Genomic DNA, 18,384 nt, shown 5'->3' with positions numbered 1-18,384 from the left:
TGTATGTAATTTTAGATTGCTTGCTTCTAGTTAAAAGATCTTTATAAATTTCCTTATATGGTGCTAAGCACTTATGAAGAATAAAGCAAGTATGGAATAAGGGAAAAACATCTGGCAACACCAGAAGCAGAAGCGTCGAGATCTAGCAACATTGAAACAATTTTTGCGACAAACCATATGTATGGAGACGAGAAAAGAAAATTTACACACTGAAGTACTAATAGTTCAATTTTCGTGAACTATTAGTACTTAAGTATGTAAAAATTTATTACATTTCATGTTGTACGAGGGTTTTATCCATTTCTCGAACCGTGTCAGAGTGAATCCGTGTTATAAAAGTACCGTGCTATACGGGGGATGGTACCAATTCTCGAACCGTGTTAGAGCGAATCCGTGCTATAGAAGTGCCGTGTTATACGGGGGTTACCTGTATTAGTGTTTTTTAAGTTTTCCCCAAGGAGAACAAATATTAACTCCCTGAATTTCCTTTTCTTGTCTATTTTTATGAAATTACTAGCAAAGATGTCCAACATTGATTGTCTAGGTGAAAGATAATAAGGAGAAACATTAAAATTAAAACCATATTAAAAGTTTGGTTATTTTAGCCTGTGCATTTCTGGCTATATTACTAGTATATAAAGGTACACCCCTGAATTTCTGGCAACTGATGGTCTGGTACTGCCTTTAAATCAGACAACATTATGAGATGGAACTTGAAATGCCTGCAGCTCCAGATTAGTTTACCGAGTGGCCACATGTGGCATTATGTAGGACATGCTTATATACATTATTTACACTGCACTTGGTGATGAAATCACAATTTTGTAATATTCTTAGCTTATTTTGCTGAAATTTAACCTTAGCTAGGGGAAGAGAGTATTAGTGTGTTATAAAATGTAACTTACATTTAATATTTATTTGATTTAAGTTTCTAGCAGTCAATGGTATACTTTAGATACATGGGAGGTGCATAATTAATGGATTAGAGGTGTGCTGTTGAATTTTTATTATACATGACCATGGATGGTCTGGAAAAATGGTTAATCTAGCAAGGCTTTGAGACCAAGGGTACCAGAAATTCAGTGGTGTACCTGTATACAATTGCAAATTAAAATATAAAATTATTTCAGATTCAAACTTTAGAATTCAAATAGCTTAATTATTTTTGATAAAATAAAACTTACGAACGAGCTCTCAAATAAAACTCTATTTGCTGCATCTTTTTTTCATTGTATGGTTGCTGTGTTTCTGTCTCATTTGATGGATTAACCTTTTCCTCTTTTTTATTTTCTGTGTTATGAATTTTTTCTGATTTCTTTGGACCTAATGAATTAATACGTGTTTTTTCAACTGCTTTTGAAAATTCCTTCTTCCTTGATAAATTTTTGATATATGATTTGATTAAAGCATTTGTTGAACATGGGTTTGTTGTCTGTAGGATATCTGCTGAATTTTGGACATCTAAAAGAAGCATTAATTTTATTAATAATAAATTCAGAAATCTTTAGTTTTAATAACAATTTAAGTATGCATTTTTTAATATTCAATGACTCATACATGATAAATAATTAAGTTGAAATATTAAAATTTATTTTAAAATAATAATTCTATGAGAATTAATTTAAAAGTTAATCATTAGGAATGAATAACGTTCAGAAAAATATTTTTAGGAATACATAAATTTTAAAAACTATATTAAAATAGCTCAGACATAATTAGAATAACCTTAATTATAATAGGAATTAACTTAATACAATACTACATACATCTATTTATTTAAATTAGTTTACATTTTTCTATCAAAAATATTTTTGATTATAAAATTTAATAATTTTTAACAATAAAATTTATTCATAATTTTTAAAAATTCTAAGTATGGTAATATTAAAATTAAAATAAAAGAGCAAATTATTTTGAGTAATCACATTAATTTTCATTAATATCAGCAACTTTTAAAAACTTTAAATTCTTTATATTATGTTGTATATAAATATTTTGAAATTAACATGTAAAATAATGTGAAAAGTATGATTATATTTAAATCTTTTACCATTAAAACAGATGTATCTGCCTACATTTATGCTAATTTTAAATAAGCAACTACAGAGATTAGACTGAAGCAACAATAATTATTTGAGGCTTTGCACTTCAAAAGCTGAGAACACTATTATACCAGTTTAAAATAAGATTATGTTGTTATTCTTAGAATTTACTTATTATATTATAAATATTTATGCTGTTGGAGTTTACTACTAAAAAATTTCATGTTATTATTATATGAATATGAGCATTTTTTTATACAAATCTGCAGTTTTGTTTAAAGTTTGTAAAAAATAATAATGCTACTAAAAAATATAAACAAATAGATTCATCTTTTCTTTGATGCATGTTATAAGAGATTATTATATCAATTGCCTTTATTAGAAACAAATACATATAATAAAGTCTAAAGTTTAAAGGGGCATTATTAATGTTTCTACTGCATTTTCAATAGAGTTAGCTATTCATTTAACATTTGAAGTTTGATTTTTGATAGAATAAAATCTTAAAACACAAAAAATGGTTTGTGTTTAAGAATAATTATTAATACAAATGAATCATTTTAATATTTTTTAATTTTTCATTGGCAGTTTAATTCTAATCTTTTATAAAGATCACTGCTATGTACTAAAATTATTTGTTAGAAAGATGTCTTAAGAAATTTAGACTGTATGTGAATAACTTGCTTTCAAATAAGTAATGCTGTAAATACTAAAAATTTTTTAGAGCTCAAGAGTAATATAAATATTAAAAATAATTTAGAATAATTACAACTGATATTGGATATTAAAACAAATAAGATTTTAATTGGATATATTAGCGAGGTTGAAGCCGAAGTTTTAAACGTGAAAACGTGTACGTCGGACGTTCAGCGCCACTTTCTTGTAAACCTAGAAGTTTGACAATGGTGTTTGGATAGTCAGTGGAATCATGCTTGACATTCCAAACACCATTGTCAAACTTCTAGGCTTACAGGAAAGCGGCGCTGAACGTCCGACATACACATTTTCGTGTTTAAAACTTCGGCCTCAACCTTGCTATTGCAAATTTAATCTACTTGAGTAATTAAGTAAGTAAAAATAAATAATAAAAATTGAATTAATAAGAGATAAGCTTGCTTGAATGAAAAGTTTAATTTTGCATATTTTATAATTAAATTAATAATCATATTATGAGAGAAAATTACTGAGATTAAACTTCTTCAACTAATTTTACTAATCAAAATAAATTAGTATTTTATCAATATTGTTTTTTTTACATAGTATTTGTTATGCTACAAAAATATTAATTTTATTTTATTATTCAAAGTAAAATTACTATACTAAATTTTGTTTTAATTAAGTATGTTATTTTAAAAACTATATAAAAACTAAATATTTGAGTTTTATTGTATTTCATATTTAAAAAAAAAAAAATAAAATAAACTTATACAGCTTCTATCTCTTCACACGCTGGGAAGTATTCATTGTATGTAAACTGTCTTTGAACACAATGAGGAATAGTCATTTTTCAAGTCTAAAGATGGGCTGAAGGAAATCTTTATTTAACTTGATAGCAACATTTTCTAATTTGAGATTAAAGGGTCTTTGATCCGTAATTGGCAAGTGGCACTATCAACTTGAATAATAGTTTCCTTCAGCACATCTTTAGACTGGAAAAAAAGAGACTGTTTTTCATTGTGTTCAAAGTCAGTTTACATTTGATAAACTTGCAAAATTTAAAAAATATACTGGATAATTTTAGAATTTATTTTAATTTATAACTGAATCTTTATTTAAAAAATTTATAATTAAATTTTTGCTTATATTTATAATTTGCTTAATTTATAATTAAATTTTAAATTGTCATCAATTATAATAAATTTTTTTTGTTTTTGTTTTATCCTCCTGTAATAGAAAATTTTCCTTTATACAATTAATAATGTAATTTAATTGAAATATAATGAATTTAATGAACTAGAATTGAAGTATAATGTTTGAGTATTTAGATAAGAGTTTTTTCCTATTATGATAAATTGACACTGTGAGATTTTGAACACCCCCTTAATTAATTGAAAATTGATTCAAATCCATAATTTTTAGAAATAATATTCCTAATTTAATTGAAATATAATGAATTTAATGAACTAGAATTGAAGTATAATGTTTGAGTATTTAGATAAGAGTTTTTTCCTATTATGATAAATTGACACTGTGAGATTTTGAACACACCCCCTTAATTAATTGAAAATTGATTCAAATCCATAATTTTTAGAAATAATATTCCTAATTTTAATGACAAATTTTTAAGTTAAAAATGAAGGAAAATGGTAAAACTGACTTCCTTTTCAACAGAAGTTCTACATCCTTTTTGTTTTCCTTTATCTTCACAAATTTTGAGTCACATACAGTCCAGTTACCCCTCTGTAATCCCCACTCTTCCTAATCACATGGGAATAATACAATTTTCTCATTGGAGAAAAACATCAAAAAAGGGGCTTCTTGAGTATTATTTGGAGAGTATACCAAAGGTTCCATAGGAGGAAAGACATATCCTATATAATCTCCCCAAGGCCAATGCCCATAACTAACTCCCAAAGTTCATACAAAGTTTGTTTCTAAGATCCTAAGTAGAAGAAAATGCTTAATGAAGTGCCGCCTAAGAATTAAAAAGGGACAAGAATGAAAACCAGAGGAGAACTCGAGAAATAACGAACATTCACCTCGATACATATAGAAAGAATACAGAAGACTATATATTGTAAGGTAGTATGATTTTTAAATTGAAATGTGATCTCTCTCTCTCTGCGATATCCATATTAATATGTTGAAGGTCCAATTTGTATATTTTTCTTTGTTTTATTAAATATTCAATATTTTTATGTTTAAGAAAGGTCTCATTCATGTCTGAATCTAAAGATCTCATCCTCTCCATATTGATTCGTAAATGCGTGTTAATCCGCATGTAAGAAAACTGATTAACTGGTGTCAAAAATCCTGATGTGGATAAAGACTTCACCATCTATATCCTTACAGAAGCCCTCCTTAAATGTTTAGAGATCGAATCTAACGATTTTGTGCCGATTAAGCGGTACTCCAGGTTGTACCCCTGGCTAATCTCACACAGCATTAACTTTTTTTTTTACAAACAATAAGTTTATCAGTTTTATAATATTCTCCAGATAAATATTAAATAAGAAATACTAAATTTACAATTTCTGACTATGGTCTCCTATAATCATTTATATAATTTAAAATATCAAAAGTTTTAAACAAATAAAATTTTAAATTTACTCTAACTGATTTTTATTATGTTTTTACCAATATGTTTGATTACTGATTAATTCACATTTACTTCACAAAAAACAAAAAATTATTGAAATTTGTCAATTAATATTTATTACAATGTAGTTAAAAACATATTGATATCAAAGTATTAGTGAAAATACGGCATTTTAGTAATTAAATTTTGTTATTGCTTTTCTAATTTTAATTAATTTAAAATATTTAAATTGCAAACAAACTAATTTCCTTTTTAAATCCAAGCATACATGTTTCTGCATAGAACATTGATATTGGCTAGACACAGTTGTGTGGATGACAAAAATTAGTATGCAATAATTAGAAATTATTTATTATTAGAAAAAAAAAATTAATTGTCTGATATTTTGGATTAAACTAACATTCTGTTATAAATTGCTTCAGAATGTCAGTAAGATTAATGTCTTTATTGAATTTACATATAAATTAATGCATCTTTAAGTTAAAGTTTCCATTTTTCCATTATTGTAAAGAAATCTGATAGAAGACAATTGCAATTGATTATTATAAATTCTAGTAATAAAATATCCTAACAAAATCCATCCTCTAATCTGTTATTTCCATGAACAATAAACAAACTGAAAATTTTGCAATGTAACTTATAATTGGTATTTAATTAATCATATAACTTTTTCTGTTTTATAATATAATCAATTATATAGCATAGAACAAAAATGAAAAAAGCAACATGAAAAAAAATAATATTAAAGCAAAATATTAAAGATATCTGTTTAGGTATTAAATTGTAAATATATCTCCAGAATACTAGATAAAGAGATAATTAACACACAAAAACCATAAAAATCCAGTAAAATAAACATTTAATAAACTAACTAATGTTTCAATTGTCTTAAAACAGTCTTACTTAACTTAAAGATGACCATTTAAGATAATTGAAAACATTAATTAGTTTATTAAATGTTTATTTTGCTAAATTTTTACGGTGTTTGTGCGTTAGGTATTAAAATGCCCATAATGCAGTTCTGCAGTTCTTAAAGAAGAAGCATCAATGTTATAATATTAACTTAACAATACTTTGTTTTGATATAAATTGCTTTTACTTTTCAGATCCATTTTTATAGAATATTTCTGAAAATAAGACTTTAAATATGCATTTTTGAGAATTTTTTGATAAATTTACAGATATAAACAAATTCACACTTTCAAGTACAGTAAATCTCAGTAATCATATGATGATTTTTTTCACATATTAACAATGATATGTATCTTTTAAAATACAGTACACCTCTTAGCTTTCTGTCAACAATTTAATTTTAAATTTAAAAATAAATCTTTTAAGTTATGAAAACTATATATATATATAATAATAATAATAATAATCTGATGACATTTAGTTCTAAATTTTTAATAATTTTTTGGGCTGTAATTTTCAAATTGCAGATCTATATATTCACAGTGGAATCTGTCTTTTTTCCTTAATCTTGAGAATGGAATTAGACAAATGAAAGTAGAGACCAGATAAAGGAAGCTTAGGGGCAGGAGACCCCAACTGACTATATACAAACTTTTGGTTTAGACCAGTAGTCACATTATTTCAATTTAAAAGTTTTCCACAGAATGGAGTTAGATAGATGGTCTTATCATTCTATTATTAACAGGATAAGTATGATGTACTGTACAGGGGTAAGACACTACTAAAATCAAAGCCTATATTTTAAATTAAAAAATATGATTAAAAATTGCAGCCTAGCATTGTGATGATGTCAATAAATAATTGCTTATTTTATGTGAGATAGCCCTCATAACACATTAGTTAGGTTCCACAAAAATGTAGTGTTATAAACATTGCATTATGTGAGATTTACATTGCATATAAAAAGTAGGTTTACATTCCAAAATTATTATTTTTTTAAATATAAATTTTATCTATTGTAAAAGAAAATAATAGTTTTATTTAATTCAGAAAATTTTGTTTAACAAAACATGAATTATAAAACAAAAACAAACTTATTAAAATCCATAAAATAATGAATTGTACATAACAATCTTTCACTGCACATAAAAAATAAATTTTAGTCATCTTCACAACTATCTTCCAAAACAACATTTTACCAATATTCTTTATTTGTCAATGGCCAGATATCTTTAATGCCTGAAACATCTTGGACACTGCTATAACTTTCAATTTCTTTAGATTCTTCTGCTAGTTTAGTTTTCAAGAAGTTGGTTAGGAGAATCTGTTGAGTGTTTTGTTGCAAATGTTTTTGAAATTTGTTGAAATGTTCAATGGAAGAATTTTTCCAATTGGGGATAGAGCCACAAAAAATTTCCTAACTTCATTTTCAAGTCCAATCCTTCTCTTAATTTTTTTAAAGTAAATATCTTAACAGATTTACCAAAATCTTTGGCTGAATTGTTTCTATCATTATTTTATACATATTTTTGGTCAACATCATCTATTCATTGTATCAATTCTTCCTCATTCAAATCTTTAATTTCATTAATTAATTCATGAATATCATTTTCATTCAGGTCATAAAAACCCCTCCACCAAAAATAAGGTATGCAAATGATTTCATATGAATGCTTATATCAAAATTAAATTGTATAAGTACCATGTTATGTCAAAACTGCATTATACAAGGGTTACTTGAAATACTTTTTATAATTTTTATTTGTACTCATTTGTGTTTAAAAGTTGTATTTATTTATTATTTCAAATAAGCTAACATTATTTATTAATATTTAATACCAATTAGTACTACTAAAAATAAATTTAATGTAAAAAATTCTGTGAAAGTGAATACAATAAACCTTCAATTTAACAAACAAAAACTTGTTTTATAGGAAAGATTTAAAATCAATTATTTTCCAAAACTAGGATAATTATTTAAACACACAGACAAAACACCTAAATCCAGCATATCTTAATTAATTAAATAAACCCTTTTACTAACATTTTCATCTGTATACAACAGACATCTTCAGGTATATATAATGTTGAATTAAACAGACAAATTAAAATTGAATAGAAACAAATTACAGATTCAGTTTAAAATTATTTTTTGAATACATTACGTCTGTAGTTATAGTCTATAGCATATTCAATTTTAATTTGTCTGTTTAGTTTGATGTTGTATATACCTGAAAATATCTGTTGTATACAGATGAAAACATTAGTAAAAGGGTTTATTTAAGGTATGCTGGTTTAGATGTTTTGTCTGGATGTAAAATCTTTTTTTGTTTTTGAATAGAGCATACTGAAAGGTTAAAACAATGAGTTAAAAAGTTTAAATTAATCTATGTACATTAAATTATTATTTTGTTCATATTTACACATCATAACATTTTAGTTAACATTTTAGTACTATTTGAGGGAAATGGATGTTTTCTATTACCAAACTTTCAATAATAACAGACATCTGTTTTTCCCAAATTATGGTAGTCCATTCAATCAAGGGTTTACTGTAATTTGTTTTTTTTTTCTTAGACTATTAAATTTTTATAGACTTATGAAGATTACAAGTTGATTGAGAAAAACAATCTCACAACATAAATATTGCTAAATTTGACTTTTTAACTAACATAACTACATCTCCAAATAAAACAGATTTAAAGTATATTGATACATCAACTAAAAATATGGAAACTGATTATGTGATGTGTTCTATAGTATAAATGAGATTTATAGAAATCACATTTTTGATGTTTACATTTAAAATATTGTTGTTAATAATACAGTAAAAAATGCAATAATCTTTTTTCATCAAAGTAGAACACTTTATTCTGTTTTCCAACTAAACAATGAACAATTTCTAACATGAGTGATTAAATTAAAAACTGAGATATGTTTTTTTATGTGGTTTTAAAGATTAAATTTAAAACTATTTATAAGTTTAGATTTACTTCAATTCATAAATAATATAGCAAATTCATATTTTCTATACTAACTAATTAATCATCTAAATTATTACAATTTTTTTTTTCAAAAGAAAATTTATGTAAGACAATTTTTATTTTTTCAAAAAGTTGTTTTATATAAATATAAAATGTCATAAAATATTGTAATATTTTGATAAAACACAAGTAGATATAACTTACAAAGTACAAAAAAATTTGACATCAAATAAGTAGTAAAATATTTTTACCTTTCTTCTGAAATGGAATATCAATTTTGAGTTTTCTTCCATAAGGTTTAGCTTTCAACAATTGATGTTGTTTTGACTGTTTTGTCTATTCATAAAACAAAAAAATATTATTAATGTAAGTAAAGAATTGCAATACTTCTTTGTGTGGGGTATAAAATATTCGCCTGTGTATAATTTGTTTTTGACTTTAATTCTATCAATCTTTCCAAAACTCAAAAAAAGAACTACCAAGATTACCTGCCACAAAAAAAATAATACTTCTGTGTGAAACAACTCATCAAGATTTTGATTACACACATGATTAGCAAGAATCAAGACCTGAAGAGGATAAATCTTTTCCCAAGTTTGGGATATTCCAGAGTGTGACCATCTGATGAGAATTCCCCATAAAAAGAGATAAAATGAAGGTAGTCAACACACAGTGCAAGAAGGATCTATAAGAGCAGAACTGATCCAAGAAGTGGGGTTTAAACCAACTACTGACCATTTATCATCATCAAACTGCTGAGCCAGGTCCACCTTCTTTCAACCCAACTTCAAGTAGGATTTCAATACATGACCATCCATCATTTCCAGCCACCAAGACAATCTTTAGTTGATATTCATCACTCCATCATCATTTGATTACCATTAGAAGATCAGACAATCAACCTCCAAAACTCAACCTTTGTCCTACATTTGGTTTTGATCAAGTGTTATATAAACTCTCTTTTTCTCTCTATTAAAAAGCTATTGTACTTTCTACAAGTCAGTTCTATGCATAAATAAATATAATTAATAATTTTAATATGTGCACATGGATATTCTTTATTGAGACTCATGCAACATCAGACCTTTAAATAAAGTGTGTCATCCTATGTTGAGGTTTACATAGGCCAACTACTCATGCCTGATAGTGTTCAGACACCAATCTGCAAAACCTGACACTTGTGTTCTGTTATTAATATGTTTGAAACTGATGATAAGAATAGATGTATCTCAGTAAAATTTTTCAAATGTATGTTAAATTATTAATGTGGATTAATAATAATTTCAAGAGCTAAATATTTATTTCATCAAAATAAACTGGAATTTATTTTGTTTTAGCTTAAATATAAACCATAAATTCAACTTAAATTTCTTGATAAAATACTAATTACACTACACCTTATACACTTTTCCAGCATTAGTTTAATCAAAATGAAATTTTTTGACCCTGTTCAGAGGTCTGCCTCAAGTTTAAAGCATATTAAAATACAAATTAAAGAAAAAAACAGTTCTAATGGTAGAACTATAACCAGTATTTTTAAATTTACAAAATATGAAAAACAAATAATTTACATATTTTAAAAGTTCTACAGGCAAACAATTTACATATTTTTAAAATGAAAACATTAAAATAAATAATAAAAATATAATAAATTTAAATAAAATAATTACACATGTTATTAATAAAAATTTTAAAGTCAAGCCTATGTTTTCTCTTGTCTCATTGAGTTATCAACTAGAGACTGTCATGCACCAGATAACGTTTCTTTCTCCTTCAAATTAATGCATTCACCCTTTCTAGACGCTTGGAATATTTCAAATGCTTCCATTGATTGTAACTTGTTGATGTCAAACACCTTTTTAAATAATTTAGCCTGGTCTCAACACATTGACACCCCCGGCTCACTTGCAAACTGGACTAGTGTTGTGGATAGATTATTTGTAAAAACATCATATTTATTATTCCCCAGCCTTTGGGTTAACAATCTTTTAGTTAAAAATTGTTAACCCAAAGACTCAGGGAACATAAATGTACATTTTAGTTACTAAGATCATTGTTTCTATCTCTATCTCCCACCCAACCTTGCCAATTCTTCACTCATTTAAATGTCTGAGCAATGCCAGGTACAGGCAACTAGTTGCCTTCCTATGAAATAGTTGCCTTTGCATTTCCTAAATTGCAAGTTAATTCAAGATACTATAAAGTTCACTGGATTGCAATTTGAAAAATTCTAGACCTATAAATTTCCACTGTCATCTGTCCGACTATCTTTCCTTAATCTCAAGAATGGAGTTACATAGATAAAAATTGAGAATATATATGAAAAGCTTAGGGACAGAAGGCCCCAATTAACTATATATGAACTTCCAATGCAAACTGGAAGTCATGTTATTTCAATTAAAAAATGTTTCCCTGAAAGGAGTTAGATAGATGATTGGCATGACTCTACTCTAACAGGAAAAGTATGATATACTGAACAAGAGCAAGACACTACTAATTTGAGTAGAGAGCATATATTTTAAATGAAATAAATTAAAAATATGATTAAAAATTGAGGCCTGGCATTGTCATAATAAATATTTACTCATTCTCATTAACTTGTTTATAACAGTCAACAATGTTTAACAATGATATTGTTATAAACACTTAATGCTAATCTATGAAACAGTAAAAGTGATTCTTAATTTTATTTTACATTTGAATATAAAAATTGTTTTTTCATATATGAATAGTTTCTTACCTTTACAGGATCATTTAAAGATATTGCATTATTTTTTAATTTTAATTTTTGCTGTGTTTCTAAATGACAGGTAAGATCTGAAAAATAAAAAAATATACAAGTTTTGATTACAATAAAAATAATCAAAATATATACATATACAGTTAAACCTGTCCAAAATGAAACCTGAATAAAATGGAAAAAATTCTTTAGAAGAGACAATTTTCTATGTTATATTCTACTCTAAGCATGAAACCTGTCCAACACAAAACAGAAGAGAATTTTGGGCACAAAGAATATAATTCAACCAGGATAAAGTAGAAAATTAAAATTTCATTTATAGACATATAAGTAAAATTGTTTCAAGTTATAACCATCATTGCAGTGTGACACACTGTATTCTGAGACATCAGAATGATTTTGAGCCTTGTTAAAAAAGGTCATATGACAAGGAACTATAGGGAGACAGGGTCTTTATTAATATTAGTCTTTGTTGGAATTAACCAGGGGTAGAATCAAAAAAACTTTCAAGAATTGAATAAGTTTCAGAGAATTGAGTTCTTGAGAACAAGTACTGAATATAATTTGTGAAAACACTGAGAATATGATAACACAGTGCTAGCAATTACTTTGTATGGATTAACTAATACCAAATATTTCAAAACAAGTTGATTAACATGTTGATAATTACAAAGATTGAACTAAACGATTGATTAAAGTATTAAAATTCCTTGAGAAGTTAGATCATAAAATGACTTGGTTTCTATATTAATGTAATGGAATTAGAATTTTTACATTAGATCAAAACACTAGTTTTTGAAACTGAAATTTGCCTATTTGCTGTCATGTGACTAAAATGGACCACATCCAAGAAGTATTTGAATACCTAGCACAAATTCTTGGAAACAAAGGAAACTTTTTGCAATTGGATTTGAAGGCAAAGCAACACATGAACAATCTGTCAAGGGAAAGTACCTCCCAAGAGAACTTTTATCAGTGTTGCTTACCTTTAAAAAAAATCAAATTTTCAAGTTTTCAATATTTAATTTATTAGTTTTACTTTTCCATCACATAAATCTTTTTATATTCATGCTATTGCACACTTAATAAATGATAGTTTAAATATATTTTTAGGTTTTTCTATGCACTAGAAGTGAAAAAAAGACTGTGATTTGCTTTATAATGGTTTAGAATCTAATCTGCTGTATTAGTAAGATATAAATGTATTTAAAGGTGTGATTGAAATTTCTATAAACATCAATAACTAATGACATAACATTGAAATGTCACAATTATTATTTAAAAAATGTATTATATATGTTTAAAGTTCAATGATGTCATTTCTGGAATTTAATGCATATGAAAAAATTTAAAAAGTATGCACACACTTTTTAACATAATCTTTTATTTTTATTAAGATAAATACTTTTTAAATGAATACAGTAAATTTTTACTTATTTACAACACCCCTATAGAGTCAGAGGAAAATCTGCTTGCATGAATTATGGTCATGGCACAAGAAATTCAACATACACTAGTGGGTGTACCAGAACATGCTTTGCAGATGGAATGTTTGCATAGACACTGAAGCACATTGAGCTGTTCTAGGGGATCTCCGACTGTGCCCAGCGGTGTCGGGCGAATAAAGAATAGTTTGTCTGTTCTAGAAGATCAAGATGGAAAGCAAAACAAATGTTTAGGAAGTATTGTACATTTTTTTCTAAAAAGAACATTTATAAAATACATAAAAATAAAGTACAAAGTTTCCAGACAAATCTACTTATTTTTTCATAAAAATCTTTCAATTTAAATAAAAGAATAAAACATAAACTTGTCTTCATTTGTATGAAAATCCAAAATCAATATCTCTGAACTTTAAATGTCCATAACTCCATAATAAAGGTGTTATTCAAAAAATGTTTGTATACTATGTTTGTATATGTTATTACTTATTAATATATTAAGTAAAAATGTTATTTTATGTAAAAATTACAACACTTGTACAAATATTTATATTGCACAGAATAGTAAGAATAATGAAACTTACAAGTTAGATGCTTTTTTCCTTTTCTATGGATAGCTAACATATCAATTGTATCAAAAATAGGTTTATGATGACAAATAGTGCATGCATACCTATACAAAAAATATTTTAAATATAAGTTAGTTTTATATTACTGTATATAGAATTTACAAATAAAATTCTTTAATTTTAAAAAAATTTATACATATATAAGGTAAATTTATGCAAATACATTTCTATATATCTTAATGAATTTTTTTTACATAAAACAAATTTCAATCTTTTATACAATTTCAAAAACTTAAAATTTTCTTTTATAAAATAACAAGTAAATTCTAAAAATTAAAACTAATTCTCTTAATTTTCATCTATCATTTCATTATTTTTTTTTCAACTGTTTGTTAATATTTTTTATTCAGAAAATTTATTTCCTATCAATCAGTTCAGTCAGAGCTAGAATGAAGCTAACTAGGTGGTAAGGAATAAGGTCTAATATATCAATGGTCATATTACCTTTAAAAATTCCTAAGAATATAATTTGAGATTTAAAATTGGCTATTCAGAACAGCAGGTAAGTGATTTTGGTGTTTAACAATCCAATTAGCATTTAATTTCACTTGGATATAGTTAAATTTGATATTCTGTTTTTAACTATATTGTATGCTTTCACATAAATAATAATTATAATATAATCAATGGATTTTTATTGAATATTTTCAGATACAACTTTTCCAGAATATAAAACACTAAAAAAAAAATACATGAACAAAGTTACAGTCAATTTGCATTATCAATTGCTTGGAGAACAGCAGTTAGATCACTTTATTCAAAATTAAAATTAACAATTTTAAGAGTCAAGGTCATAAAATTTACAGAATTAAGACTTAATAGGACCTATTAAGTCTTAATTGAAACCTCTAAATTATAATATTTTGAATTAATTTACTATATAAAGTTAAATAAGATAAAATTTATTTACAAAAATAAATTAATGTTCTAAATGATTTTTAAATCAAACAAAATGAGGAGAAGACAGTATTCTCCATTTAAGTGTGATGCAGTATGTCAGAGTGATTAAACAAAGCAAAGCTGATAGAAATCTGTGATTTTTTTCTGTTAAAGATTGTTTGAAAAAGTAAAAAAAATATATTTTGTTTTCAATCACAAATGTCATTTAGATATTCATCCATGACATTTTCAAACTGCAGATAGTAGTGTATGGTTGCAATTTTGAAAAAAGGCTTAGACAGCTAAACATCAATCTTGCTTGCATTTACTGAATCATTGTTATTTAAGCAACATCCTGATTAGTTCTGACACTATTGTGCAGAGTATGATGTATGAGTTTGAATATGTTAATGGTGGCATATGCATAGTCAAAAAGTAGCAAAGATTCCAACTTGTTTTTGGTACCAAAAGAGTAAAAAAGGAGCAAAATTTGGAGTAAAGTAGCTAAACCTGTCATCACTGTATGCATGTCAAATTAGTGTGTTTGAATGAGACCAAATCCATTTAAAGGAATGGACATCCTTAAACTTTAATCTGTATTTTCTGAGTACAGTAGAATGATCTGCTTAAAACAGATATTTGAATTTCTCTACAATCAGATGTCAAACTGTCTTTGCTTACTAGGAGAAGAAAATCCATTCTACTCAAAATATAACATTTATTACAGTACCACTTTTAATTTTTTACTTTGAAAAGTTTAAAAAGCAACCCTTGTTGAAAATACAATTATTTCTTGGGGAATGTAAATGTAATTTATGGTTCAGTTTAGCAAATTCTGGTAATATTTTTGCTCACTTTATTGCATGAAAATTAATGTTGTGACAGTAATTTGCTTTAACATAATAATTCCTTTTGTCAGTGTTTGCTTTAAGGTGAGTTGACTGTAATAATGACAAAGTCAGTCAAAAAGTATACAAGTTTCTTTTTGAAAATGGTTTTTGATACATTTCTTAAATATTTTTCATAAAAAAACTACATGACCATTGTTGTCATAAAAAAATTTTGCATTTTTAAACATCAAAAAGTGCATTAATTAGTGCCTAGTGTGAGATTCTGAACCCACTTTTGTGACACACCCTCCCTAATTAATTGAAAATCGATGTCAAATATATAAACTTTTAGAAGTAATATTTCTGATTTTAAATGTAAGAATTTTAGGTTAAAAACGAAGGAAACTGGTAAAACTGACTTCCTTCTCAACGGAAGTTTGACATCCTTTTTGGTTTCCCTTATCTTTACAAAATTTTGAGTCACGTACAGTCCAGTTACCCCTCTGTAAACCCCCACTCATCCTAAACACATGGGAATAATACCGTTCTCTGATTGGAGAAAAACATCAAAAAAGGGGACTCTTGAGTATCATTCGGGGAGTACGCCAGAAGATCCCAAGGAGGACAGACGTATTCCATACCATCTCCAAACGGCCAACGCCCATAACCGAATCTCGAAGTTTCTACTAAATGAGTTATTATTTGTTAAAATTAGAGAATAATATGTTTATTGATGTGTTTTTGAAGAATTAACCTAAGATAAGAACATTCGTCCAGAACTTGATCTAAAGAAGAAGATAAGAGAAATATGTTCTGAGGTAGTATGATTTTAGCTGAAATTGTAATCTCTCTCTCCGCAATAGCTTAAATAGATATATTTGTAATTCCATGTTGTATAATTTTTCTTTGTTATTAAATACTCGTTTTTATATTAAATAAGGTCTAAATGTCTGAGTCAAAATATTTCATCATCTCCATAACTTTCCATTTCGTGTGTTAATCTGCGTATGATAAATTTGATTAACTGGTGTCATTGTCCTGACGTTGGATAGAGACTTTGCCATCTATATCCTTTTACTCATAACAAGCTCTCCTATAAAAAGTTTTAGTGAGCCAATCTAAAGATTGTGTGTAAGTGACATAGATCAAGTCTATGCCCTTGGCTTCTCACACTAGTGTTAAAAATAGGAATCTAGCATTGTCAACAACTTCAATTTAATTACTATTAAACAATGCATTATATCATTGTATAATGCATTGTTTAACATATATATCATTATATATATGTTATTCTATCTTATGATGATGATATGTGCTTCTATTAAAGTGTTTTTTAATTTAAAATATTTTTTATGTTAATTTATTGGTTTAGTGTTGGGCAGCAAATTATATGGTAGGTCTATTTAATTATTTTTATGATTTCATTTGAATTTTCTAAACTATGTAGTAATAATTATTAATTAATTCATAAATTGATATTTTATTTTGTGTGCTGGTGTGCAATGATTTTGGAAAAATTTATGTATGTTCTTGCAGAAGTTTTGAGTCCAAAAATATTCTGCACCTCCACAGGCCAGATGATCCTGAATTTCCCAACCAAGTTTGTTGACCACCTCCACTGTGAGCTGGGTCATGCTCTGACACTAGCCAAAAGGCTTCTATTCTGCAAATGTAGCATTGTTGCCAAAAGGATGGAAGATCTCTCGGTATGTGGAGTGGGAACAGCAGGGGTAGAGCAAAACTAATTAAGTCTATATAACACTTACTCATCACTACTACTGAAATTCCAGACAGAATTTGAACTGTTCTTAAAATTAAATAATTTGATAGAAGCCATTTAATAAATAAAAAATAAGCTACATATAATTCAAATTTTAACATTGATTATTTAATCATTTTTTTCTTCTAATTGTGTAAACCTGCATTACCTCTTTCTTTTTTTAATATTCAGTAAAGTTCTTTCTTCTATTAAAAACTTGATATGATAATGTGTTCTATTATTGAAAGTATCAATATATTCAACCAATGTTGTTACAGATTTTTATTTTTGCAATTCTTCTCTATTTCTATTAATCCTATCCTCTAAGTTTTAGTTATATTATTAGATCAGGGGTCGCTAAAGTGATCGATATCGACCCCCAGGGGTCAATATAACATTATTGGGGGGGTCGATTATCAAGCTTAAGCTAAGGATAAGGATCAAGCTTATCCATTTCACTAATTGTCAGTTACAAAAATTATTATTAACAAATATATAATAAATATAAAAAAAATGCAAAATTAAAAGAAATGTATTAAAATAGTAAGTACAGTGGACCCTCGGTATACGTCTGCTTTAGAATACGTCCAATTCGGAATAAGTCCTGTTTGGACAAAACAAATTTTGCTCGGTATACGACTTTTGTTCGGTATACGACTTAATTATACGCGCCATCTATGAACAAGTAGCACTATCGGTGTACTACACTAGACTAGACGTTCACAGTGCTACAGTTTATAACTTTTTAAAATTTCTTCTGATTTTAAATTGTTTAATTTTATTATTTTTATTAATCATGAATTGCAAAAGGGCAACAGAAAAATAAAAAAATGTCTAGAATCTTAACGGGACTGAAAAAAGTGATTGTTGAGAAATATGAAGGTGGCACGTGTGTTCGAGATTTAACG

General features: G+C 26.6%; 1 protein-coding gene across 4 annotated transcripts in view; it reads right to left on the bottom strand.

The window, feature by feature from the left end:
* The window catches only part of LOC111628198 (sodium channel modifier 1-like), a 60,351-nt gene that overhangs the window by 36,709 nt on the left and 5,258 nt on the right, over positions 1–18,384 (bottom strand). For all 4 annotated transcript variants that reach the window (XM_023372096.1, XM_023372164.1, XM_023371972.1 and 1 more), the window contains exons 3-6: positions 13,964–14,052; positions 11,938–12,014; positions 9,449–9,533; positions 1,185–1,461 (exon numbers count right to left, since the gene is read on the bottom strand). In XM_023372096.1, the coding sequence (XP_023227864.1) occupies positions 1,185–1,461; positions 9,449–9,533; positions 11,938–12,014; positions 13,964–14,052 (528 nt within the window). The remainder of the gene's footprint in view (positions 1–1,184; positions 1,462–9,448; positions 9,534–11,937; positions 12,015–13,963; positions 14,053–18,384) is intronic.

The sequence above is a fragment of the Centruroides sculpturatus genome, unplaced genomic scaffold (genome assembly GCF_000671375.1).
Source record: "Centruroides sculpturatus isolate CEXI.00-Female unplaced genomic scaffold, Cexi_2.0 scaffold93, whole genome shotgun sequence".
NCBI lineage: Eukaryota > Metazoa > Arthropoda > Arachnida > Scorpiones > Buthidae > Centruroides > Centruroides sculpturatus.
The sequence above is the reverse complement of the archived record's forward strand: the minus strand, read 5'-3'. Positions and strand labels throughout refer to the sequence as shown.